Source organism: Oryctolagus cuniculus, chromosome 1, assembly GCF_964237555.1.
Source record: "Oryctolagus cuniculus chromosome 1, mOryCun1.1, whole genome shotgun sequence".
Classification (NCBI taxonomy): Eukaryota; Metazoa; Chordata; class Mammalia; order Lagomorpha; family Leporidae; genus Oryctolagus; species Oryctolagus cuniculus.
This window is the reverse complement of record NC_091432.1, coordinates 33,018,908-33,030,971: the sequence shown is the minus strand read 5'-3', so window position 1 is coordinate 33,030,971 and position 12,064 is coordinate 33,018,908. Positions and strand designations below refer to the sequence as shown.

The following is a 12,064-nucleotide window of genomic DNA, read 5'->3' as shown; positions in this document are numbered from 1 at the left end:
CATCTGCTGATTTAGACGGGTGCAATGGCTGGAGTGGGGCTTGGTTGAAGACAGGAGCCAGGAGCTTCTTCCAGGTCTCCTACATGGGCACAGGGGCCCAAGCACTCAGCTACTTTCCCAGGCTCATTAGCAAGGGAGCTGGATTGGAAGTGTAGCAGCCTGCACACAAACGGTCACCCATATGGGATACCAGCATCACAGGTGGCCACAATGCCTGCCCCAGATTGGCATTTTTGGATTACAGATGTTCAACTGATAGCCTATGCAAATATTCTGAAATCTGAAAAACATTAAAGTCTGATATACTGATATACTTCTGGTCCCAAACATTTCAGATTCGGGATAACTTGACCTGTATATAGAACTTACAGAAGAAAACACAAGAGAAAATCTTTGAGACTTTGGATTGGGCAAAGATTTCCTAGCTACAGCAACCAAAGTATAATTAATAAATTATAAATTGGTCAAATTAAGACTGCTCTCTTAAATATTATCAATATCAAAGTCACAGGCTGGGAGAAATTATTGGCAAAACATGTCTCACCAAGGACTTGATTCTAGAGTATAAGAACACCACCAAAAGTTCATGGAAAATGGAATTAAAAGATAAATTGGGGGGCTGGCGTTGTGGCACAGTGCTTTAAAGCCCTAGCCTGAAGCGCCGGCATCCCATATGGGCTCCGGTTCTAGTCCTGGCTGCTCATCTTCCCATCCAGCTCTCTGCTATGGCCTGAGAAAGCAACAGAAGATGGCCCAAATTCTTGAGCCCCTGCACCCGGGTGGGAGACCCAGAAGAGGCTCCTGGCTCCTGGCTTCGGATCGGTGCAGCTCTGGTCGTTGTGGCCATCTGAGAAGTGAACCATCGGAGGGAAGACCTCTCTGTCACTACCTCTCTCTGTAACTCTGTCTTTCAAATAAATAAAATCTTTTTTTTTTAAAAGAGAGATAAATTGGGGTGGTGTTTGGTGTAGTGGTTGAAGACACTGCTTGAGGGGCTGGCATTGTGCAATGGGTTAAGATGCTGCGTACAACACTGACATCCCATATAGGTGCCAGTTCAAGTCCCTGCTGTTCCACTTCTGATCTAGTTCCCTGCTAATGTGCATGGGAAAGTGGTGAAAGATGGCTCAAGTCCTTGGGCTCCTGTTTCCATGTGGGAGACATGTAGGAAACTCCTGGCTCTAGGATTTAGTCTGGCCCAACCGTGGCCATGGAGGCCATTTGGGAAAGGAACAAGCAGATGGAAGATTTCTCTTTCTCTTTCTCTCCCTATCAAATAAATAAAATAAATCTTAAACAAAAGAAAACAAAACAGACTCTGCTTGGGGCACCTGTGTCCCGTATAAGAATATGTAGGTTTAAACTCCAGCTCTGATGCTGATTCCAGCTTCCTGCTTATATACAGCCTGGGAAGTAGCAGGTGATGGCTCAAGTAGTTGGCCCTGCCACCCACATGAGACATCAACATTGAGCTCCCTGCTCCTGACTTTGGCTGTTGCAGGCATTTGGTGAGTGAACTAGTTGATGAGATAACTCTGTTTCTGTATCTCTGCCTTTCAACTTTTTTTAAATATAAAGACTTATTTATTTGAAAAGCAGAGAGAGAGAGGGAGAAATATGTGTGTGTGTGTGTGTGTGTGTATAGATATAGATGTATGTATAGAAATCCTCCGTCCACTTGTTCACTCCCCAAATGCCTGCAACAGCCAGGGCTGGGTCAGGGTGAAGCCAGGCGCCAGGAGCTTCTTTTGAGTCTCCAACATGGTACATGAGTCCAAGGATTTGGGCTGTCTTCTGCTTTTGCAGGAGCATTAGCAAGGAGCTAGATTGGAAGTGGAGCAACTGGAACTTGAACTGGCACTCCAATATGGGATGCCAGCATCACAGGCAGTGTTTTAAACTGTTACAGTGCCAGCTTCCTAATAAAGATCCTTAAGAAATGTAATAGCAATAACTAATCATTAAGAGTAATCAAAAATTAAAACCTCACTAAAGACAATAGGAAGTGAAGGAATTAAAAAAAAAAAAAAAAAAAAAAAGGCGAGCTGTGAGACTGGGAGAAAATATTCCCAAAACATCTAATCTGACAAGGAATGTGGATCAAAAATATGTTTTAAAAAAGTATCTTCTTAGTGCCAGTAAGAAAGGAATCGATTCAAGGTCTTTAGAAAAGAATTGAACAGGGGCTGGTGCCATGGTGCAGTAGGTTAATCCTCTGCCTGTGGCGCCGGCATCCCATGTGGGCACCAGTTCTGGTTCTGGCTGCTTCTCTTCCCTTCCAGCTCTCTGCTGTGGCCTGGGATAGCAGAAGATGGCCCAAGTGCTTGGGCCTCTGCACCCACAAGGAAGACCAGGAAGAAGCATCTGGCTCCTGGCTTTGGATCGGCACAGCTCCAGCCATTGCGGCCATTTGGGGAGTGAACCAAAGGAAGGAAGACCTTTCTCTCTGTCTCTCCCTCTCACTATCTGTAACTTTACGTCTGAAATAGATAAATAATAATAAAAAAGAGTTGAACAAACTATGAGAAACCAAAAGAATAGCTATAAGTATATAAAAAGATGCTCCTCCTTATTTGTTATCAGGGAAATGCAGGTTAAACCATAATAAGATACAATTGTACTCACCTAGAATGGCTAAAATTAAGATCCCTGGAAAGATAAAGTGTTGACCGGAGTGTAGAGCAACTGGAATGTTGACACAAAAAGTAATGGTAATGTAAAATGGTATATGTACTGAACTTTTGTCTCAGTAATTCTACTCTCAGATATATAACATAGAGAAATGAAAATATATGTACACCAAAGACTTGAACACAAATGTTCACAGTGGTTTTATTCATAGGCGCTAACTAGAAATAGCGTAAATGTCCATCAGTAGGTAAATGTAGAAAAATAGTGCCGTATATTCATGCAAATTCAATGAAAAGGAATTAACAAATCATGTGCATCACGAATGTATCTCAGAAACATTAGTGGAAATAGCCAAGTACAACAGTACATTACTGTCTGATTCCATTTATATGAAAATCTGGAGTAGGCTCTCTTAAATTTTAGTGAGAATAGGGTTACCAGTGTTTGTATGGGGCTAGAGTGAGCTGAAAAAGGGTACTGACTGCAACAGAACATGTGAAAACTTGTGATGGCCATGTTACTGTAGTTGTTGGACTAGTACATATATTTATCAGAAACTCAACTATACACTAAAAATAGGTACACTTGTTGTATGTGAATTATACCTTAACGAAGTTGATTTTTAAAAAAATTTATTTGACAGGTAGAGTTATAGACAGTGAGAGAGAGAGAGAGAGAGAAATGTCTTCCTTCCATTGGTTCACTCCCCAAATCCCGCTATGGCCAGTGCTGCGCTGATCCAAAACCAGGATCCAGGTACTTCTTCCTGATCTCCCATGTGGGTACAGGGGCCCAAGCACTTGTGCCATCCTCCAGTGCCCTGCCAGGCCACAGCAGAGTGCTGGACTGGAAGAGGAGCAACCGGGACTAGATCCCAGTGCCCACATGCAATGCCGGCGCCGCAAGGAGGAGGATTAACCAAGTGAGCCACAGTGCCGGCCCAATGAAGTTGATTTTTAAAGTTAGAAAAAGGGGCTGGCACTGTGGCATAGCAGGTAAAGCTGCTGCCTGCAGTGCCAGCATCCCATATAGGCACCAATTCAAGTTCTGGCTGCTCCACTTGCAATCCAGCTCTCTGCTATGGCTTGGGACAGCAGTACATGATGGCCCAAGTCCTTGGGCCCCTTGCAGCAGCGTTGGAGACCTGGAAGAAGCTCCTGGCTCCTGGTTTCAGATCAGTGCAGCTCCGGTCATTGTGGCTAATTGTGGGGTGAACCAGCAGATGGAAGACCTCTCTCTCTCTGCCTTTCCTTTTCTTTCTTTCTTTTTTTTTTTTTTTTTAAAGATTTATATATTTATTTGAAAATCAGAATTACACTAGAGAGAAGGAGAGGCAGAGAGAGGTCTTCCATCCTCTGGTTCACTCCCCAATTGGCCGAAATGGCTGGAGCTGTGCCAATCCAAAGCCAGGAGCCAGGAGCTTCTTCTGGGTCTCCCATGTGGGTGTAGGGGCCCAAGGATTTCGGCTATCTTCCACTGCTTCCCCAGGCCATAGCAGAGAGCTGGATCGCAAGTGGAGCAGCTGGAACTTGAACTAGCACCCATATGGGAGGCTGGCGTTATGGTGCAGTGGGTGTTGAAACAGTGCCCATATGGGAAGCTGGCACTTTAGGCCAGGGTGGTAACCCACTGCACCACAGCACCGGCCCCTCTGCCTCTTCTTTTCTCTCTGTGTAACTCTTTCAAATAAATAAATAAATCTTAAAAATATAAATAAATAAAATAAGAAAAAATTTAAAATATATCGTAAGGGTTGGCATTGCGGCTCAGTAGGTTAAGCTGTTGCTTGCAATGCCAGAATCCCGTATTGGAACAGCTAGGACCTTGTTGCTCCCTTCCGATCCACCTCCCTGGCAAAGCAGCCAAAGATTGTGTAAGTACTTGGGCCCCTGCCCACCCATATGGGAGACCTGGATGCTTTGGCCCAGGCCCTGCCATTGCAGCCATTTAGGAATGAACCAGGAATGTAACATCTCTCTCTGCCTTTCAAATGCATAAATAACTAAATCAATCTTTAAAATAAAATGCATCCTGAAATGGAATCCTTCAAAGAAAAACAAAATCCGTCTTCTGTAACTAATTAATAATGTAGCATTCAAAGGATACTTACTTTTGAATTCACTTGGGTTTTTCTTTTCCCACAAAGGCAAAGAGAGAGATCTCCCATCTGCTGGTTCACTTCTCAAATATAACAGTCAAAGCTCGGCCAAGCCAAAGCTAGGAGACCTATCTGGAGGGTCCCAGGATGCTCGTTAACTGGAAGTTAGCATGTGAAGTAGAGCAGGAGCATGAACTCAGGCGTTCTGAGATGGGACTATGGGCATCCTAAACAGCAGTTGAACCAGTATATCAAATGCTTGCCCTGAATCAATATTCTAACTAACTTTGATGAGGTTTGATTGTAGAGCATCAAGCAGCATGAAGAAATACTGAATTTGGTAGGATGTTACAGAAATATTAGATAGAAATAATGAATAAGTATATTGATGTACTTATGGATTAGGTTCTGACTTTTGGCCAGTTGAGGCATATATGAGAAATGAGGTTCGAAGATAATAAAATATATATTAGATTTGTATTGGAGTTGTCAGCATGAACTCTTTTTTTAAAAAAAGATGATTGATTTATTTCAAAGGCAGAATCATGGGGGTGGGCTGGGGAGAGACAGAGATTTCCACCCACTGGTTCACTCCCCAAATGGTCACAGTGGTTGGAGCTGAGTCAATCCAAAACCAGGAGCCAAGAGCTTCTTCTGGGTCTTTCATTTGGGCTCAGGGGCCCAAGCACATAAGTAAGGAACTGGAGCAGAAGTAGAGCAGCTGGGACTTGATCTGGTGCTCATATGGGATGGTGGTGCCATAAATGGTGACTTTACCCATACGCCACAGCACCAGCCCCAAGAACTCATTTTTTTAAAAAGACAGGTGTATCCTAGCTTTGTCTACCAAAAGGGTCTGTAAGCAATGACACCGCAGGCATTGAATTTACCTATCAACCAAACTTGGTTCTAAATTTCATTGTCCATCAGAAGGGCTCTTTATACCAATGGCTGATTTCATGTCTGGGACAGGTTAAATAGCAAGTGAGCCTGAATACCTTGTGCTAGAAGATAAGGATATATGTACCAACCAGGACATATCATAAAAGACCCAGGAACATGTTATAAAAGATACAAGACCCAAGGTATAAACTGAACATCAAGAGTGTATAATGAGGGACTGGCACCATGGCATAGCAGCTTAAGCTGCTGCCTGCAACTCCAGCATCCCATATGGGTGCCTGTACTAATCCCAACTGCTCCACTTCCAATCCAACTCCCTGCCAATGTGCCCAGGAAAGCAATGGAGGACGGCCCAAGTGCTTGGGCCCCTGCACCCATGTGGAAGAGCCAGATTAAGCTGTTGGGCCCCTGGTTTCAGCCTGATCCAGTGCTGGCCAATATGGCCATTTGGGGAGTAAACCAGCAGTTGGAAAATATCTCTCTCTCTCTGTAACTTTGCTTTTCAAATAAATAAAATGAATCCTTAAAAAAGCATATACAATGATAAATTCTTTTTTTTTTTTTTGACAGGCGGAGTGGACAGTGAGAGAGAGACAGAGAGAGAAAGGTCTTCCTTTGCCATTGGTTCACCCTCCAATGGCCACCGCGGCCGGCGCACCATGCTGATCTGATGGCAGGAGCCAGGTACTTCTCCTGGTCTCCCATGGGGTGCAGGGCCCAAGCACTTGGGCCATCCTCCACTGCACTCCCTGGCCACAGCAGAGAGCTGGCCTGGAAGAGGGGCAACCGGGACAGAATCCGGGGCCCTGACCAGGACCAGAACCTGGTGTGCCGGCGCTGCAAGGCGGAGGATTAGCCTAGTGAGCCGCAGCGCCGGCCCAATGATAAATTCTTAAAATATACATATACCTTTTGGAAAACATACTAAGACACATAAATATGTTATAGACATGAGACTGGAAAGGTGGAAAAATAAGCTCATTTTTATTTTACTGAAGAATGCTAACTAATAAATACTGAAATGATGAGTTAATCAGAAAGCTGTCATTTCTAATCTCTGTTGTAATACTTGAATTAACTAGAGATCATGGTGAGTGATACCTAAAACCACTGACTATTTGGAACAAGAGGGGCCAGCGGTGTGGTGTAGTGGGTAAAGCCGCTTCCTGCCGTACCGGCATCCCATATGGGCACCAGTTCCAGTCCTGGCTGCTGCTCTTCTGATCTGGCTCTCTGCTACAGCCTGGGAAAGCAGAGAAGATGGCCCAAGTCCTTGGGCCCCTGCACCTGCATGGGAGACCTGTAGGAAGCTTCTGGCTCCTGGCTTCAGATTGGCACAGCTCCAGCAGTTGCAGCCAATTGGGGAATGAACCAGCAGATGGAAGATCTCGATCTCTCTCTCTCTCTCTCTCTCTCTTTCTCTCCTTCTCTCTGTGTGTAACTCTTTCAAATAAATATTTTTTTCTTTTTAAAAAGGAACAAGATATTCAAACTGTAATACCCCACAACCACATGCTTAATTTCAAAATAGGAAAAATAACTATACAGTTCTGGAACACTACCATAGCTATTTCAAGCTTGGCATCACTGATAATGAGGCAGACTAACATTATGTGCCCCTTTGGTGTAATAAGTACACAACATCACTTAGGCATTTCTCATGAGGTTTGGGACATCCTACAATTTAGCTGACCTCAGCTCTTTAAAAAAAGAAATCAAGAACAGTGATTTAGCCTAGCTGTTAAGATGCCCACATCCTACATTGTAGTACCGAGGTTTCATTCCTTGCTCTGGCTCCTGAAATTGGGAGGCATTGGTGATGGCTGAAATAATTGTGTTACAGCCACTCACATGAGAGACCTAGATTGTATTCCTGGATTCTGGCTGCAGATCTGGTCCTAACTCTGGCCCCTGCCCCTGCCCCTGCCCCTGCCCCTGGCCAAGACCTACCTGTTGTGGGCATTTCAGGAGTGAACCAGCAGATGGGAATTCTCTCTGTGTACCTGTGTCTCTTCCTCTCAAATTAAAAAAGATTTTTTTTTTAATTCAATGTCATAAAATCAAGCCAAAGGTAAAATGGGATTAAAATAATTTTAATTTTATTTGGAAGGCAGAGAGACCAACACAGAGGGATATTCTGTCTGCTGGTTCACTCCCCTGAATGGTTGCAACATCTGGAGCTGAGGCAGGTTGAAGTCAGGAGGAACCCAATCCAGATGTCCAATATGGCTGGGTGAGAGGGACTTAAGCATTTGAGGCATTATCTGCTTGACTCTCAGGGTATACATTAGCAGGAAACTGGATTGGAAGTAGAGTAGCAGAACTCAAACCAGGCACCATAATATCAGATGCAGAGATCTAAGCAGGGACTGAACTGTTGGACCAGACGCCTACCCCAAGCACAGTTCTTAAGTTAATGAGAGCAACCAAATGAAATTCTTGAATTTTGATTGTATTCTAATTAGAGCTTAAAACTCCCAGACATTTTGGCAACGGTTGGAATGTTTTCTCTGTAATTACATGGTTATTTAATTAATGTTAAATTTCACCAAGCCTAATGATACATTGTTAAATAAGAGAATGTGTGATTATTTGGGGAAATCTCCTTATTCCTGGGAAATATAGCTTAAGTTTTTAGAGATACAGTGTCATGATGTCTACAGGTTCTGTTCAGATGGGTTAGCAAAAACAAAAACGATGAATGTTTCAGTGTGTAGAGAAAAAATGTAACAGAATGTTAGAGTTGAATCTATGAGTTGTTCTGAATTACTCTCAGTGTTAAGGCTTAATTTTCTAAGCATGTTATTGTGAAATAATATTTACTATTTATTTGCATTACTTGATATTCCACAGAATGTTAGAATTTAAAGAGGCTTTCGAGGTAATTTTGTCTGTCTGTCTTTTTTTTTTTTTCATGTGGATGCGGAAGTTGGTTTGACAGTGATTGGGTCATTTAAAAAAAAAAAAATCTTTGTTCAGTTTATTTGAGAGTCAGAGAAACAGAGTTGCCATCTGCTGGTTCTCTATCCAAGTGTGTGTAATAGGTAGGGCTGGGCCAGAGGCAGGGGCAATAGCCAGGAATGCAATCCAGGTCTCCCATGGAGGTGGCAGAAACCCAATTACTTTAGCCATCATCGCTACATTCCAAGGTCTGCACTGGCAGGAAGCTAGAGTCAAGAACTGGAGCGAGGAATTGAACATAGGTACTCCAGTGTGGGACACTGATATCTTCACTAGTTGGCTAACACTGACCCGAGTTACTTAATTAAATCACATTGTTGGTGTGAGTGTTTGGCTCAGTGGTATACATGCTAGTTGGAACACCCACCCCCTGTACTGGAGTGCCTGGGTTCAAATCTCAGTTTTGCTTCCAATTTCAGCTTCCTGCTAATGTTCATTCTGAGTTGCAGCAGGTGATGGTTCAAGTAGTTGGGTCTCTGCTTTCCACATGGGCGATCTGGTTTGAGTTTCCAGCCCCCTTCTTTAGGTTAGCCTGGCCCTAGCTCTTAAAGGAATTTGTCAGGTGAACCAGTGGATAGATGATATTTCTCTGCTTTTCAAATAAATGTAAGTTAATAAATCATTTATAAGCTAGAATAGAGCTTGGACAGTGAATCCAGCTCTCATATTTTCTAGGATATTGCTCTTTCCATTGCTGCATGGTATCTCAGTAAGATAATTCTATTTGAGGTCAATATGAATTAAGGAAAATACATAATTTTTCTTCTTAGCATAGTATCAATGTATTTTCCCCCTTGTGACATTATTTCAGACTATATTTGATCTACTCATCTGTAGGTATTCAGTTAAAGACTTCTAGTTTTGATAGTTGCTCTCCTAGAAATTTCTTATTCTTGTGGTTTTGACTACGTATTTTTGATCACTGACTTTTAATGTCCTCCAGTTTAAGCTATGAAGAAGGACATCCCTCACACTCTGAAACAGATCTCCTTCAAAGACAGACATTTGCAGCCTCTCATCAGCTTCCTGGATATGTTCCCACACCTCAACCAACCGGTAACATTTCTCTTCAGTCAAATTTTCATGTTAGTTATAAATGCTATGTGTAGGATGTAATCGTGCCATGGGAAATGTTAAAAAAGAGGTTTTTACTGATAGAAAACATAATCAATAAATTGAGAAATCTTTGTTTCATGCATCTTTAGCAATTTTAAATTATAAATATGGTTGGCCAAATTAGTATTTGTGTGCTATTTCAAAATAAAACAGTATAGGGTTATAGAATTTTTTGGCCTATGTTTTCAGACATTAAAAAAGTAGTATCAGGTATATAATTTTATATAAGTATATATTTTTACTTTAGGATATTTTATCATCCATTAGGTCTTTCTGGAATATTTGATACTAGTGTGAACAGTGCCAGCACTAACACTAAAGAGTCTTCAGTGATGAATTTTCTCTCTACTGTTGAATCCCGAACTGCTCAGGCTGCTTCTTCAGGAACTATTTTACCACAGTTCAGGGCTCCATCCTGGCAGACAGGTGAGTTTCTGTTTTCAGAATTTTTAATTGTTATAAAAATGTTGTTCAAAAAACATACTTTTTATGGCCTTGTCATTATAGTAGTGTGCCTGAGAATGATGTTAATTATTGATTTTTCCACTAAACTTTTTTTTTAAGATTTATTCTATTTATTTGAAACACAAATTAGAGAGGTAGAGACACACAGAGAGAGAGGTCTTGCATTCCACTGGCCATTCTCCAGATGGCCGAAATGGCCAGAGCTGTGCTGAATTGAAGCCAGGAGCCAAGAGCTTCTTTTGGGTCTCCCACGTGGGTGCAGGGGCCCAAGGACTTGGGCCATCTTCCACTGCTCTCCCAGGCCACAGCAGAGAGCTGGATTGGAAGAGGAGCAGCCAGGACTAGAACCAGTGCCGATATGGGATGCTGGCGCTTCAGGCCAGGGCTTTAACCTGCTGTGCTACAGCGCTGGCCCTTCCACTAAACTAAAACCTGGAGTTTTCCACAATTTTAAGGTAGACAAAATTCAAGAATTTGTTGCTGGCAGAAATTCAGTGTTAGTTCCCTGATATAAAGAAGTTCATATTGAAGGGTAGATAATTATTAAAGGTAAACCCTCTTTTAAAGTTTATATTGGCAGTTTATATATTTGTCTACTTGAGATGAGCAAAGATAAAATTTCATTTATTCTAGTGATTTCAGACTGAGTAGGTGGTAGTGAAAATTAATCTTGGGACTCATTTCATCATTAGAGTAATGTAAAATTATCCTTAATTGAACAGATTAAATAATTATTTAATAAAAGCTATTACATGTTGTTATATTCTGCCCATTTTTCAGCAATAATTATAATTGAAAGAGTGACAAAGAGAGAGAAAGAAAGAGAGAGAGATTGATTTTTCCATCCTCTGGTTCACTCCCCAAATGCTTGCACAGGCAGGGTTAGAACTACGAACCAGGAACTCCATCCAGATCTCCCATGTAGGTGGTGGCTGCCTACTGCCTCCCAAGTCATTATCAGGAAGCTAGATAGGAAGCAGCGTATAGTAGCTGACTCAGATGTGAGTATCCCAAGCAACAGCTTAATCTGCTGTCCACAATGCCTGCCCCATATGTGATTTTTTTCCATCCTTTCATTTTTCTGATTTCACTTTTCAACAGTTTCTCTTCAAAAATTATTTGTGTTTTTTTTTTTTTCAGAATGACGGGATTTTTTTTTATTAAAGATTTATTTATTTGAGGGGCAGAGTGACAGAGAGAGCAAGATCTTCCATCCACTGATTCACTACCCATATGGCTGCAACAGCCAAGGCTGAGCTATGCTAAAGTCAGGACCCAGAAATTCCATCCCAGTCTCCCACATGGGTAGCAGGTGTCCAAATACTTTGACCATCATCTGCTACCTTCCCAAATACATTACCAGGAACCTGGAAAGGAAGTGGAATAGCTGAGACACGAACCAGCACTCAGATATAGGATGCTGGCATCCAAAGTAGCAACTTTCCCTACTGCCACAACACTGGCCCCAGGAATTTTTTTTAAGAGTTGTGAAGAAATGTCATAGTATTTTTGAGAAGACCATTATAAGTAATAGTTAAAAGAAATAGTATTTTATCACTCTGATGCAAATTCCATTAATGGAACTTCTCCATATGCCTAGTAATAATTTTTCTTTCTTTCAAAGAGATAATTAATGATTTCATGTAAATTAAAAAATACATAGCTTTTTTTGCTTCCTGAAGTAATCTTGTATTTCACGGTATTATTATTATATGTATTACCACATTACTATAGTTCATGGTGTTATTACTATATTAGTGTCAAAACAGTACGAAGGATTGAAGAATGTATAAAAAAAGAAAAATTTGTTAATGTGTTTGGTATATGTTTGAAGAAGGCAGGAAAGTTTTTAACTCATGTCTGAGTGAGGCAACATTTTCTGTAGATTGC

The 12,064-nt window shown here is 41.8% G+C and overlaps 1 protein-coding gene across 5 annotated transcripts in view; it reads left to right on the top strand.

Moving 5' to 3' along the window:
- The window catches only part of QSER1 (glutamine and serine rich 1), an 82,779-nt gene that overhangs the window by 26,513 nt on the left and 44,202 nt on the right, over nt 1–12,064 (top strand). For all 5 annotated transcript variants that reach the window (XM_051825478.2, XM_051825482.2, XM_051825487.2 and 2 more), the window contains 2 exons: nt 9,537–9,649; nt 9,977–10,135. In XM_051825478.2, coding sequence (XP_051681438.2) covers nt 9,537–9,649; nt 9,977–10,135 — 272 coding nt within the window. The remainder of the gene's footprint in view (nt 1–9,536; nt 9,650–9,976; nt 10,136–12,064) is intronic.